This window comes from Nannospalax galili, unplaced genomic scaffold, assembly GCF_000622305.1.
Source record: "Nannospalax galili isolate Female #2095 unplaced genomic scaffold, S.galili_v1.0 scaffold186, whole genome shotgun sequence".
Classification (NCBI taxonomy): Eukaryota; Metazoa; Chordata; class Mammalia; order Rodentia; family Spalacidae; genus Nannospalax; species Nannospalax galili.
The window spans coordinates 2566259-2579746 of NW_008358774.1; the positions used below are offsets into that span (position 1 = coordinate 2566259).

Below are 13488 nucleotides of genomic sequence, written 5' to 3' on the forward strand. Positions count from 1 at the left end.
TTATTGAGTTTAAGGCTGCTTAGCTGTTTCTTAAGATTTTATTCATCTACCTAACCAATACATATGCTTACCGCAAACCAAGAACTAAGGTATTTAAATCTTGTACAGGATGTTTTTGATAACTTGGCACAGAAAGACACCTTGGAAGAGGGATCCTCAACTGAGACATTTCCTCCTTCAGATTGACCTTGGCCGTGTCTACGAGGCATTTTCATAACTGTTATGTAGGTGGGCCCAGCCCTTTATAAGCAGTGCCATCTTGGGCAGAGTGGACCTAGACTGTATAAACCAGCCAAGGGAAGCAAGCCAGTAAGCAACACTCTCCTGTGGTCTCTGTTCCTGTCTTCAGGTTCCTGTCCTGAGTTCCAAAGTGAGGGACTGTGACTTATATGATGGAATAAACCCTTTCTTTGCAAGCTGGTTTTGGTCAGTGCTTTATCACAGCAATAGACACTCAGACTAGGACAGATCTTTTTCAACTCTTGTTGGATGTGAAACACAAATCACTTAGGAGGCTGAGGCAAGAGGATCAGGAGTTCTACGTCAGCCTGAAGCCTGAACTATATGATGAGAGTGTATCCAAAAAAAAAAAAAAAAATCTGGATTTTATGGAGACTAAGACGTCATCTGCAAGGGACCTGAACTTACCTTTCCTTCAACCTCAGGCTCTCCTCACCGTGTTCCGTACTCCTCTGGTGGCCAATGCAGGAAAATTACTTCTCTGGGATTCAGCCATCTTCGGCTTAGGGCTCACTTGTGGTTGGCAGACATGGGCTATGATCAGAGCTGCCGTTTCTCAAGCTCCAATCTGAGTTCTAGTGCTGCACCAAGCAAATACAAAATCTCAAGTCTTAAAGGACTCAGTGAATCTACCACTTCGGGGCAGGGTCCTCATCCCCTACAGTGATGAACCATCACTGGGATCTTTGGTTCACATCTGCCATCTCCGCTCACCTCCCTTCTGGCTTTAAAAAAAAAAAGAATAAAAAGGTTATTTGGCTTACAAAAAAAAAAGGAATTTATCAATAATAATGTTTTAAGTTCTCATAATAATGTTATGACAGAAATACTGTTATTACCTCACTGAATAGCTAAGCAAACCAAGGCATGGAGGTGTCCTCTAGTAAGTGGCTAGTGACCTGGGAGGGAGGGTTGGCATCCTCACTATTACGTTATTGTCAAGTTTCTGAGGTTCTAGTTTTGCTTCTGCTTCCTGTTGAATATACAGAATAAGTAACTTCAAAAATACTAGACACTTGCTTAAATAAGTCATGATGGGGAAGAATGCAAATTATATGATAAACATACCTTCCTGTTCTTACACTTGAGATGGCAATATTATTGGAGGAAAAACCTTTATAATTAAAACTTGATAATAACAGTAATAATTCAGTATAATTTAGTGTATAACACAGTTAAATATTATCATTTGTCTAGTTTATTGCCTGAACACCTGGACTTATAGTGTTGGAACAGTGCTTGGAGGTATCCCTGGCTCCCAGGTATCCCTGGCTCCTGGGCCGGAAGCCAGTCTCCTGTCCCTCAGTGTCCCATTGGATGGTTTAAACAAACAGGGGCTTATCTTTCTCCAACTATGGCCACCAGACAGTCTAGAATGAGAAAGAAAATTGCTTCATGCTTAGACTTTTGTCTAAGATGGGAAAGACCACTTCTCTATCTAGTCCTAGGGGTTGGAGACAGGTCTCCCAGCCTAAAGCATAACCTCTCTCTAGTGGAATTCATTGTTGAGTTTGTTTTATTGCCATTGTCTCCTTTCATACTCTAACCTCATTTCAAAGAGGACTACCCTGACTCATTTAAAATGCAGTAGGACCTGACTATCTTCCTTCCCAACCTCCCTTTTGCCCTGCTCAATGTTTTGGGGGTTTGTTTGTTTGTTTGTTTTTGCCCATTACATTTAACACTGGCCTACTGTATGATTAGTGTTTCTTATAAAATTATGCTCCATGAGGGTAGAGATCCCACTTGTTCTGTGCAATGATGCGTCATTCCAACTGAGTGAAAGCAGTGCTTGTAGGTGCTCAATATTAATCTGTTTAATGAGTCCATCTGTGTTTGCACGCCGTTGTAGACGGAAAGCTGTGTGCTATGCAGGAGTGAGTGTATTCAAGGTTTGCACTCTTGAACGCTTTCTGCTTTCAGTAGGAAGTATAGTGGTGACGCTGAACCTCAAAAATGTGTGAACCTGTCTCTAATGCAATGTGTACAACAAGGTCACAGTCACTGATAAATTTGTTTTCTGAAGAGGAACTTTGCTCACAATTCAAGGCAGCTATCTAATCTGATTTACAGTCTTGGTGGTTACTCATTTGCCATCTAGCACTTTAGTGACTTTTAAGTAAAACTGTGTAAAAGATGAAAAGACACAAATTGGAAATATGAGTGATGATATGTTAGTTTCTTTGGGTTTTGTTTGTTTGCTTTTGTTGTTCAAAAAGGGTGGTTAAAGGGATAAAAAGATTTGAGGAACCTTCATCACAAAGCTTTCCCTAAAGGAAGCCCCCGTCTATAAACTGCTGTTCTTTGACTAAGAGCCTTTGTTATAAACTAAATGTTTTGAATTAGCAGGTTATTACATTTTTCCACTCAGTTACAAGTCTGGCCCAAGGCTATGAAATATGATGTACTTTAAACTGCTTCCCAAACTGTTTAGCATGAAGTGGGCTGATGTGAGGAACTTTTCCTTCCTTCCCTTTAAAGTTTCTGATCTGTGTTCTTCAAGTTTTTACCTCTGTCCCTTTCCTTGTGGAATGTATTTTCCCAGCGCCTTAATTTCTCATTCCTCCACTTGCTTGCTTTTCCCCAGTTCTCTGTGGCTGTGAAGGTGGTGGTGGGGCGGGGGCCGGGGGGGGCGTCGATCGCAGAACGTAGTTTATAGTATATTTCAGTTAAAGAATAACTCAAATACTGTTTATTTAAGACAACTACCCAGAAAAAGCTTTGGTGGAATTGTTAAAACCAGGCTGTTAGGTGATAATTACATTTAAAAGAAAGATTAAAGTGATTAGGGTAATTTATCTAATTTCTGCTTTGGAGTAGGGAGGTAATAGGGTTTTATTTTGTTTGGTATTTTTAGAGTTGTGTCAGCTAGATGCAAATGAAGTCATACTTTGTAAGACCCAGTGCTGAGTCTCAGTCACTAGCGGACTGAGGAGACAGGACACCCTCATTTGCATAAAAATGCAACCAAGTCATCTCTCAAAGCTCCTTGGTGATTCTAGTTTTGCTGCTTATAAAAAAGTTCTCTTGGTGTGGGAGGCAGAGCCTGGGGGCGTGGCTGGGAAACAATAGTTGGCTCTTTTCCCTCTATTAGTTCACATCCCATACACTCAGAAAGAGCTGGAGCATCACAGAATCAATATGGAATTACTCTCAGACTTGTTGACTTCTATAAAAAGATCTGGTTGTTCACAGTGGCCTGGTGAGAATGGGGGACACGTTTATTTCATCATAATGTGGCTTCTATAGAGGAAAATCTGCCGTGTATTTGTGGACTCCAGAGAGTAGAAGCTTCTGGTGTGTGAGGAAGAAATGGAATGAATGGGCACCGAGGCAGAAAACCTGTTGTGGCTCTTCTGCAAAAGAGGACTGTGATTGGTGATTGGCTTTCTCTTTCCCTCTGTTATTACTTGCTGCTCCCAGCCTTTAAGATTAGGTTTCAGTGGGAGTTTTTCAGGTTCAAGGACTGCTAATGGTTTGTAACTACCTGACAATAAACTTGACCTCAGAGTTGGAACAGCCCAGACTAATAGCCGCTGAAGGATCTGCAATCTGAGGAAGGTTGGAATCTGGAGCCCAGGAACACAGCCTGCCACCTTCCAGCCGGACCCTGCTTTGAAAGTGATTTAAATTTCTAAACCTATGTAGGTGCTTCGGAAATGGTGGTGTTCATTAATGCAAAGATTAAATCTTTCATTAAACTATTTAAGAAGAAATGTAAGTAATTCTAAGGGGTGTGTGTGTGTGTGTGTGTGTGTGTGTGTGTATTTGTATTTGTTCCTTTGTCCTTCTGAGTGCCGAAAGTAGAATGAAACGGTGTAATAGGCCTGAGTTAATCTCCACTGTATACCAGGTCCTTGAAATATGTTGGACAGTATGATGCTTGTCTTTTTATTTATGGTTGGGATTTTAAAAGTGAATGCATTTCTTTTATATGTCTCAAAAGAAGTCTTTTATAGAAGGGGAAAACCTTTGTGTTGACTTTGTGCCCCTTGATATACTATGTATGGTTTCTGAGTTTTGGCTGGATGAGTGACTGAGGTAAGGAGCAACTGTGTAATGTGTCAACATACTTCTGGTGCTGCTGATCTTCTAAAACTCCCTGGGACTCACAGTTATGGATTTCAGAGCTCGAGGACAAACTGTCTAGACAGATCAGTGACTGTTGTAAAGTACCGAGCTTTTGTGGTGTGACTTTATTGTCTTAGTTTCTGTCAGTTTAAATTTTGTTAATCCAGGTGCTTCTTCATTCCCATGAAAATGTTTTACAGTGACATGGCTTTATTTCTGTGTGGTTACTGGCTTATTGCAGTGTGGCTTGTGTCATTTTGTGATCAGTAACTAGACCTGGATAAATGTGTGGGAGCGGCCTCTGGTAATGAGCTTTGGAGAAAGCCACAAAGAACTGTACTCTGGACTTGTTTTCTGTGTCTCTCTAGCTTAAAGCCTGTCTTTGGGAAGACTGATCAAAATCTGCCCTGGCAAGAGGCAGGTAGAGCAGGAAAGAGACAGCTGCTCTTTCAGAGGAGCCAGTTGGTGGCCGTGCACTGGGGCTGATGCTGTGATTACACAGACGCAGAGGCCAGTGTGCCTGGGTCTGATTTGTAATTAGCAAAGAGGAAAAGTTTAAGTTTCCATGTTTTCCATCTATGACATATGATGCTTGAAATTATAAAATTAGTGGCATCAGCACAAAACATTGTAATGAACTCTAGACACACTTTGGGGGACCGTATGGCTGCTTTGGAACTCTGCTGGACTCTCTGACCCGTGTAGGAGAGTGAAGAAAGGCAGGGCTTTCAGGCTTCGTTTATGGAGGCTGATGGTATTATGTACCATGCAGAACACTTGTTCAGGAAGAGAGTATGTGAACTATTAGGTGCCTATGTTACATGCTGCCTTTGTCAAACACTATAAGCAGAAAATAGAGCATTTCTATTTTTAACTTGATGTCTACTCAATGTATATTTTCCCATTTAGTAATTCGTGAAAAGGGTGGATCCTTTGAGAAATGAATTATTCTTTTCAGATTCGTGGGCTTTTAAAATGTAACAGCTATAGGAAAGATTGTTTATGGGCTCAGGAAGATGCAGTTCTTTCATGGGAAAAGTCCTGAAGTCAGAGGCATCTTCAGAATTATGTTTACCATCCCTGCCACAACTTTGCTTTTCAAGTTTTCTCTTGAACCAAGAGTTTTATATCTGTTAGTCCATTTGGTCATTATAATAGTCATAATAACTGAGCTATGAGGTATGTTTAGTTAAAGTTAAATATGTTCAAATAAAGTCATTAGTTCATATTTTTTTCTTGTTCTTTTAAGGGTATGTTTTATGATCTGGTTCCTAGGTACACATTCTGCTCTGGGGAACTGCTTATCACAGTGCAGTCGAGATAGACTTGCCTTTGACTCACTCTTAATGTCTGCTGACTTTAGAGGAGTTGGCATTGAGTACATGTGTCAGTCTAGGGGTTCCCTCTTACTTTTCTCTAGAGATATGTGGCTCACATCTAGAAAGTATTAAAAAAATTGCAGATGAATTTGGATGCTGCCAGCTTTATTTTTAGGCCCAACCCAATGTGGGTTGTCAGGAACAAAATATAGAGATTTGCCCTAGGGTGAATCAAAGAAAATTATCTTAGAGGTTCATCTTAGTCTTGGGATGCCAGTGATTTTCCCCTCTAATGTTTTGGACACTTTTTGTTAGAAGAATTCAATTGAACTGATTTGTGTTAGATAAAGACAATTGCAGTATAAATTTTAGAGAAGCATTTTAATATAAAAGCATTCCATGAAAGCAAACAACAAGAATTTTATAACCCAAATGAATCTCTACATCCACTAGATATGCCATGTAAGTGTTAAATTGACTATTTATACTAAGTTTTAACATTCAATTGAATTATAACAGTAATGTTTTTAAGTAATGCTGTAAAGGAAAAGTGGTTAGTTTTAACCTCCTGGTAGGAAATTTGCTTCTGTCACAACAATATCATGTTTAATGATGTAGTGGAAGTGTAATATTGACTAACTAGTATTTGTTGAGATTGAGAGGTCACTATCAGTTTTGTCCCTCATTCTTCTAACACAGGAGCAGGACCTACACTCTAGGGAAGTAGGGAACTAAGCTAATAAGCCAATGAACACATTGTGTGGTGGGTGGACAGTTTGAGGTTTTCTTTATAGGCAGAACGGGGTAGGCAAGGCCCCTGGATTCTGAGATTAAAATTCCCTAGGGTATCCTCCCGTGCTCCAGCCAGGTTCTTTGCTGTGGGTGTATTAGGTACCACAACTTATTGTTTAGTTGCTGTTGTTTTTGCTTGTTTGGGTTTTTTTGTTTTGTTTTGTTTTGTTTTGGCTTTTTGAGACTGGGTCTCCCTGCATCCCTGGCTGTCCTGGAACTTACTATGTAGACCAAACTGGCCTCAGTCTCACAGAGATCCATGTACCTCTGCCTCCTGAGTGCTATATTTAACGGCGTGCCTAGCCAGTTTTTTTTTTTTTTTGATTCATTTATTTTAATTTTATATGTATAAGTGTTTTGTCTGCATGTATATAATAAGTGTACCACATGTGTGCAATGCCTGCGGTGGCTATAAGAGGACATCAGATCCAAGTTTGGGGTGTTTGTTAGCTGCCTTATGGGTGCTAGGAAGGAACTGAACCAGGGTCCTCTAAAAGATTTTTTTTTTTTTAATATTTTATTTTATATGTATGAGTGCATTGCCTGTCCATATATATGTAAGTGCGCCCATGGAGGTCAGAAGAGGTCGTCAGATTTCCCTGGAACTGAAATTACAGAAGATTGTTAGCTGCCATGTGGGTGCTGGGAACTAAATCTGGGTCCTCTGTAAGAGCAGCCCGTGTTGTTAATCCCTGCGCCATCTCTCCAGCCCCAAGATGGTGTTGCTTTGTATCCCAGGGTGGACTAGAACCCACTCTGTAGCTCAGCTTGGTTTCAGACTCTCAGCAATCCTCCTGCCTCAGCCTCCTTATTATTGGGAGTACAGGCATGAGCCACGGTGCCTGGTGGCCAAGACCTTATCTTAATGTAACAAATTCAGAACCAAGGACTGACACTTGAATCTGTTCTTTTTCTCTGCAGCGGTTTCCAACCTCGACGAGGAGAGTCGATGGACAGTCCACTACACCGCGCCTTGGCACCAGCAGGAGAATGTGTTCCTTCCCTGTACAAGACCCCCCTGTGTTGAGGACCTTCACCGTCAAGCCAAACTCAACCTCAAATCAGTGCTGAGGGGTAAGAGGACCTTCTGTCTGGGTTTGCTGTTCTTAAATTACTGATTGTTAAGAACTGGCAGCATACATTTAATCACTATCAGTCAAGAAGATGTGTGGACATTAAACACCTTCATAAATACAACTTAACATGTGACTAAAATGTTCTGATCCCTGAAGGAACCTGCCTCTTTATTGAGTTGCAAATCCATCTCGAAAGAACTCTTTGAAAAAACTGTTTTGCATGTTCAAACCACCAGTACTAATCTAATCCAAATAAACTGCTGACATGGGGAATTTTGCCACTGCCTTTTAAAAACCGTTGTGAGTACTGAAAGCAAATTTGTTAAAGCTGGTTTTTAATGGTTCTGTTTCATTGAAGTTAGAAAGGGGGGCTTATATGTAGACTTTGAAGTGATGCTAAATGATTGATTTATCAGAACTTGGGTAGCACCCAGCAGGGCTGCTCTAAGCATAAATTCTGCTGGCAGTGGCCTGTGGAAAATACAGCAGGGGTATATTCCTGTAGCTAGAGAAAAACTCACTTTTGCTTCAATCCACTTTTGATGATAAAAAGGGCAAATGTACATAGTAGCAAAGGCGTCTTCCTAAAGACGATACAATGGGAGGTAGGGGGATCCTTCCAAGAGAAAGAAGCTACTGGGAAAATACTAAGACTTTTAAAACAAACACACTACAGTTCTTACTCTACCACGTACTGTCCCAGCCAATCTCTCCTACCATGCAACATTTGGAACATAAATAAACCCAAGAAGCATTTGTACTTTATTTGAAACTCAGTGAAACTGTGCATTATTTATGCTGTCCAGTTGTGGAAGACTTAAGTCTGAGCACTTCTGTCAGTGTCTCAAGGAAAACGCAGAGTCAAGATGCTCTAATGTCATGAGAACTTTGACTTACCTATCAGTCATTTATGAAGTGATTTATTCTTTTGTGTACCAGTACAATGGTTACTAGCTCATATCTATTGAACACTTTATTAAAATACCAGGAACCATTCTCAGCCCACTGCATGTATTATCTCATTTAATCATCACACGAATCCCACTGCGCATTCTCACTGTGCCTGGATGAAGAAGTAAGACATAAAGATTAAAAACTTGGCCGGGTGTGGTGGCGCATGCCTTTAATCCCAGCACTTGGGAGGCAGAGGCAGGCGATCTCTGTGAGTTCGAGGCCAGCCTGGTCTACATAGTGAGTTCCAGGTCAGCTAGAGCTACAGGGAGACCCTGTCTCCGGAAAAAAAAAAAAAAAAAAAAAGGTTAAAAACTTTCCCATGAGCCCAAAGTCAGTCACCCACAGAACCAAGACTTAATCCTGGACCATCTTAGGCTGTCGAACTCATATTCTTTTTTTAAAAAAAAAAATTCTTATTTTTATTTTATGTGTATGAGTGTATTGCCTGCCTGCATGTAAGTATACCCGTGTTGTGCAGTGCCTGTGGAGGTCAGAAGAGGGCTTGGAATTCCCCTGGAACTGGAGTTATGGATAGTTGTTAGCTGCCATGTAGATGCTGGGATCCAAACCCGGGTCCTCTGCAAGAGCAGTCAGTGCTCTTAAACACTGAGCCATCTCTCCAGCCCCAGAATTTATAGTCTTAACTGCTATACTGAGATGCCTTTTATAGCTATTTATTGAGAGTTTGTTATTCTGGTGGCAGGGTCCTAGCTGTCCCCCACTTTATACTTCACAGTGCAAAACACAACATGAAAAATACTCAGGAGATATGCCCCAAGTTGCTATGTAGAAATGAAAGGCAGATAACTATCAGTAGATTAAACATAAAACTACTGCTGTTTTGTCTTCCTTTAATTTTTTTTTACATTTAGTGTGTAGGCATCTGTGTGCGTGTGTAAGTGTGTGTAGGTATGTAGAAGTGTGTGCACATGTGTGGAGGTCAGAGGACAACTTATGGGCATCAGTTCTCCCCTTTCACAATACAGGTACCTGAGATCAAACTCAGATCATCCGGCGTAGTGACAAGTGCCATCGAACCATCTCATTAGTACCTTCTTTCTTTGATTTTTATAATGCATAGCTTATCCAATATATCTCAAAATATCTTGTTTTAGTACTAAACTCTAAGAGTGAGGACATTATTGGGTTCTGTTTTTCATCAAGTCCTAGAAAGTTCTATGTTTAATGACTGAAACTTAAATGAGAAAAAGGGATTAGTTTAGCTCATTCACATGGCCTTGGAGTTGTACTTTGAGCTTCATTGCCTTTATGATATGGGTTGCTTAATGTACCTAAATCCAATCACAATTTCTTCTAGGACCCTTAAGTTTCCTGCGGTTTATCTTTAGTAAATTTCACCAATGAACATCTTAGGTTATATATAGCTTACCTTCCTCCACCAGATAATTAATATGAATGCAGCATGGCCTGGTTCCCAGGACAAATCCCCGAGGCAATGCCTTGTTCCAGTTGTTCTGCCTAGCTCCTAAGCAGCTGGGCCCTGCATGGACTGGCTTGTAGAAAACTCCTCTCTGACAGTATGTGTGAGGATGTGTATGTGTATGTGTATGTGTTCAGGCCCAAGGGCTTTTTTGATCACTCTCCAGGAAACTGCCTCACCCCAGAGTTCATGTATTTTCAAGTCCCACATCAGGACTTTCCTTCCCTTAGAAGACTGAGCATCTGTCTACAGGCTCTTCTGCTTCTTTTTCCTTTTTGATTATTCACTACCCCACCTGAGATACCGTCACCACTGGTTTTGCCCAAACTCGCATTTTATTTTGAAAAAAAAATTAGATGTATTAGTACATACTTTAATGTCCTAAACGGTTACATCAAAGAGATGTTTTGTTTGTAAGATTAGTAACTTTGGGAAATTCTTGGAGCTCAACTTTTAAAGTCTGGATTTTAAAACACCTTTTTGAGTTTTTTTAAAAACTACAACTTGGAGTAGTGGCTGGGGAAGGTGAAGGGAGGAGAGTCCCTTAATTCTTTCATTACTAATCACTTTTCATCAGTACAGAACTTCCCATTGCCATATCATCTTAGCAATCTTGGAGAAACCTTAGGAGTACAGAGCATCCATTGCCTCCACACCAGTGAAGATTGGGGTGGGAGGTGAAGCCGAGCACAGTCCCTGAATAGCTCTGAGAATGCATACCCAAAGCCTTGGCATTACACAGGCTATCAGTTTAAGTTAATTTGCCCTGAACATTTTTTGTTCAAAAATATAGAAAAGTAGCTAATTATCCATAGCATACAATCTGTTTTGTTCTTCCTAATCTTACTGTGACTTGTCCATAATTTTTAAGAAGTTATATCATTTCTGTTAAGTAGATAGGTTCTGCTTCATTATCATTAAATATTACTATGAATTCTTCTGTCAGTTTTTAATATTTTATTATTTTTATGTGTATGAGTGTATTGCCTGCATGTGCACTCGTGTTCTGCAATGAGGGCATGGAATTCCCCTAGAACTAGAGTTACAGATGATTGTTAGCCTCCATGTGGGTGCTGGGAATCAAACGCAGGTCCTCTGCAAGAGCAGCCAGTGCTCTTAACCACTGAGCCATCTCTCCAGGTCTCCTGTCAGTTTTTATAGGAAGCTAGGCTCTACTAGTTTTAAGGTCCACAAAATGCAAAGGGAAATGAAACTGTGTACTGATTACTTAACTACTACTCATTAAGCATATACGTCTTAAAGTAACATGGACGTGCTTAGAGATCAGTTAAGTCATCAAGGAAGGCACAAATTAGTTTTAGGTTCGTTCCTAAAGGCAGATAACTGACACAATTTAATCAGTATTTGAGCATCAATTTTTGTACCAAGCTACTAGGTAAACTTACTTGTTTGCTTGGCTCTTTATTCATTTATTTATTTAGAAAGGATCTTGTATGCTGCTCAGGCTATCCTGGAACTTGCAGTCCTTCCGCCACAGACTCCCCAGTGCTAGAATTATAGGTCTGCGCTGCCATGCCTAACTTTTAAAGGTTGAACTTGCTGTGTTACTTAAGCAGGCATCAGTGTGGTAGAGGTGTGGGTGAGATACAGCAGGTGCATAAGGGAACTAGAAAAGAAAAGCGGTGGGAGATCCCACTCTACTATCCTCCCACTCATCCAGTCCCACACTGCAGAGGACATGGTCTTTCCAGTTGTCCAGTATGGCGCCTGGCACACCCGGAAGCAGGCTCTCTCCATGTGCAGGCTCACAGCACAGATTGTGTTTGTTGCCAGATGATCTCTGGAGAACTTGATAACATTTAGTGGTCATATTTGTAGATCACATGTCAGTTTTGTTGACTTGTTACTAATGATTTAGGCAATGATAACTGACCATGAAGATACAAATATGTACCTAGATTTGACAGTAGTATTTTGCTGTTTGGTTTAACAAGTCATCTGGCTTACAGCAGATAGTGAAGTTTTGAAGATGGATCCCATTATCTGTGAAAAATTCTCTCAGCATCAAACTACATTTCCAGAAGATTCTACCCCTTTAATCTCAATAATTATGTGAATGTTCATGACTTCATTGAGGATAGCTGTAATGATAAAGAACCCTTTTCTAACCATATTTTATCTGCACAACTTTAGCTTTCCTGAAAGAGCCCCAAGTAAGTGGGATGGAGGACTAGGAACCAGGGATGGGCTCCAGGAAAGGGTCTTCCTTTTTTTCTTTACAGTTTGTAGACCTCATTTGGCAATAATGAGCATATTAAAGACTGAAATAAAGGCATCATGTTTAAGTCTTCATCTCTAAAGAGCTCAACCTGAGAGAGATAAATATGATTTCTCACAGTATGTTTAGCAGACAATTTTGTCACAGTAGCTGTACGCTGCTGCCTGAATCAGTTCACAGAGCATCTGTTGTTGGTATCGGGAGTCTTCTCTAGTCACAGCTCCTTGCTGAAGTAATGCATTTTAGTAGGTCAGCTTGCTCTGTGGGTCTAGAATTAGAAGTACAGGTACAGGGAAGAGCATTGAATTTAGCCTTCCTTTAAAGTCAGGGAGTCATTACATCTGTGTCCTGGTTTGTTTTTTCATTGCTGTGACAAAATACTCTGACCACTACCAACTTGGGGAGGAAAGGGTTTATTCAGCTTACATCTCCCAGGTCACAGTTCATCAGGGAGTCCAAGGTAGGAACTCAGGGAGGGAACCTGGAGGCAGGAGCTAGAGCACAGGCCACGGAGAAAGAAACACTGCTTACTGGCTTGCTTCCCTGGCCCCTGCTCAGCCTGCTTTCTTGTGCAACACAGGCCCACCTGCCCAGGGGTGGCACCACCCACATTGGGCTGGGCCCTCCGACATCACTCATCAAGAAGATGCCCCTCAGACATGGCCACAGTCCAGTCCAATAGAGGCAATTCCCCAATTGAGGCTCCCTCAACTCAGGTGTGTCAAGTTGACACTAAAGCTGTCCAGCACAATCTGTAAGGATGGGAGTTGAGGATTTACAGTGTGAAAAGTTGACTGCTTATCTCTGATGATTAAAGACAACTGTCTTTACACACAGCCTGTTTACCATTAAGAATGGGCCAGGTCTCTAAGCAGATGCAGCTAGGTCTTTTTCCCCCATGTCACCCCCCAAGCCCTGGGCTTCCCTCCGGATCTAATGCTTATTCTTTGGGCACATGGGCCTCTGAGACCTCACAGATACCCTTTGTGTCTTGAGCTGTAGATTCTTGTCCTGGCACAGGTGTCTTTGGAGTTGTGGCTTTGTGAGCACAACTGAGAGCTTACTCTCCTGGAATGATGCATCCGTCCAACACCTCAGACAGGCTCCAAACGAACACCTGCCTAACCTGGGCTAACTACTTTGAGTTATTCTTCTTTTACTTTTCTGTCACTTAAGAAAAATTAAAACATGCCAGGCGTGGTTACTTACACCTTTAATCTCAGCAACTGGGAGGAGGCAGAGGCAGGCTGATGTCTGAGTTCAAGACCAGCCTGGTCTACATGGTGAATTCTAGGCCAGTAGGGGCTATAGGGAAACCTTGTCTCAAAAGACCAAAAAAAAAAAAAAGAAAAAGAA

The 13488-nt window shown here is 41.2% G+C and overlaps 1 protein-coding gene across 6 annotated transcripts in view; it reads left to right on the forward strand.

The window, feature by feature from the left end:
- The window catches only part of Nhsl1 (NHS like 1), a 271008-nt gene that overhangs the window by 192683 nt on the left and 64837 nt on the right, over nucleotides 1-13488 (forward strand). For 5 of the 6 annotated variants that reach the window (XM_029558120.1, XM_029558121.1, XM_008822040.3 and 2 more), the window contains exon 2: nucleotides 7344-7496. The exons of the other annotated variant lie outside the window; for it this stretch is intronic. In XM_029558120.1, coding sequence (XP_029413980.1) covers nucleotides 7344-7496 — 153 coding nt within the window. The remainder of the gene's footprint in view (nucleotides 1-7343; nucleotides 7497-13488) is intronic. 6 annotated transcript variants of the gene reach the window in all.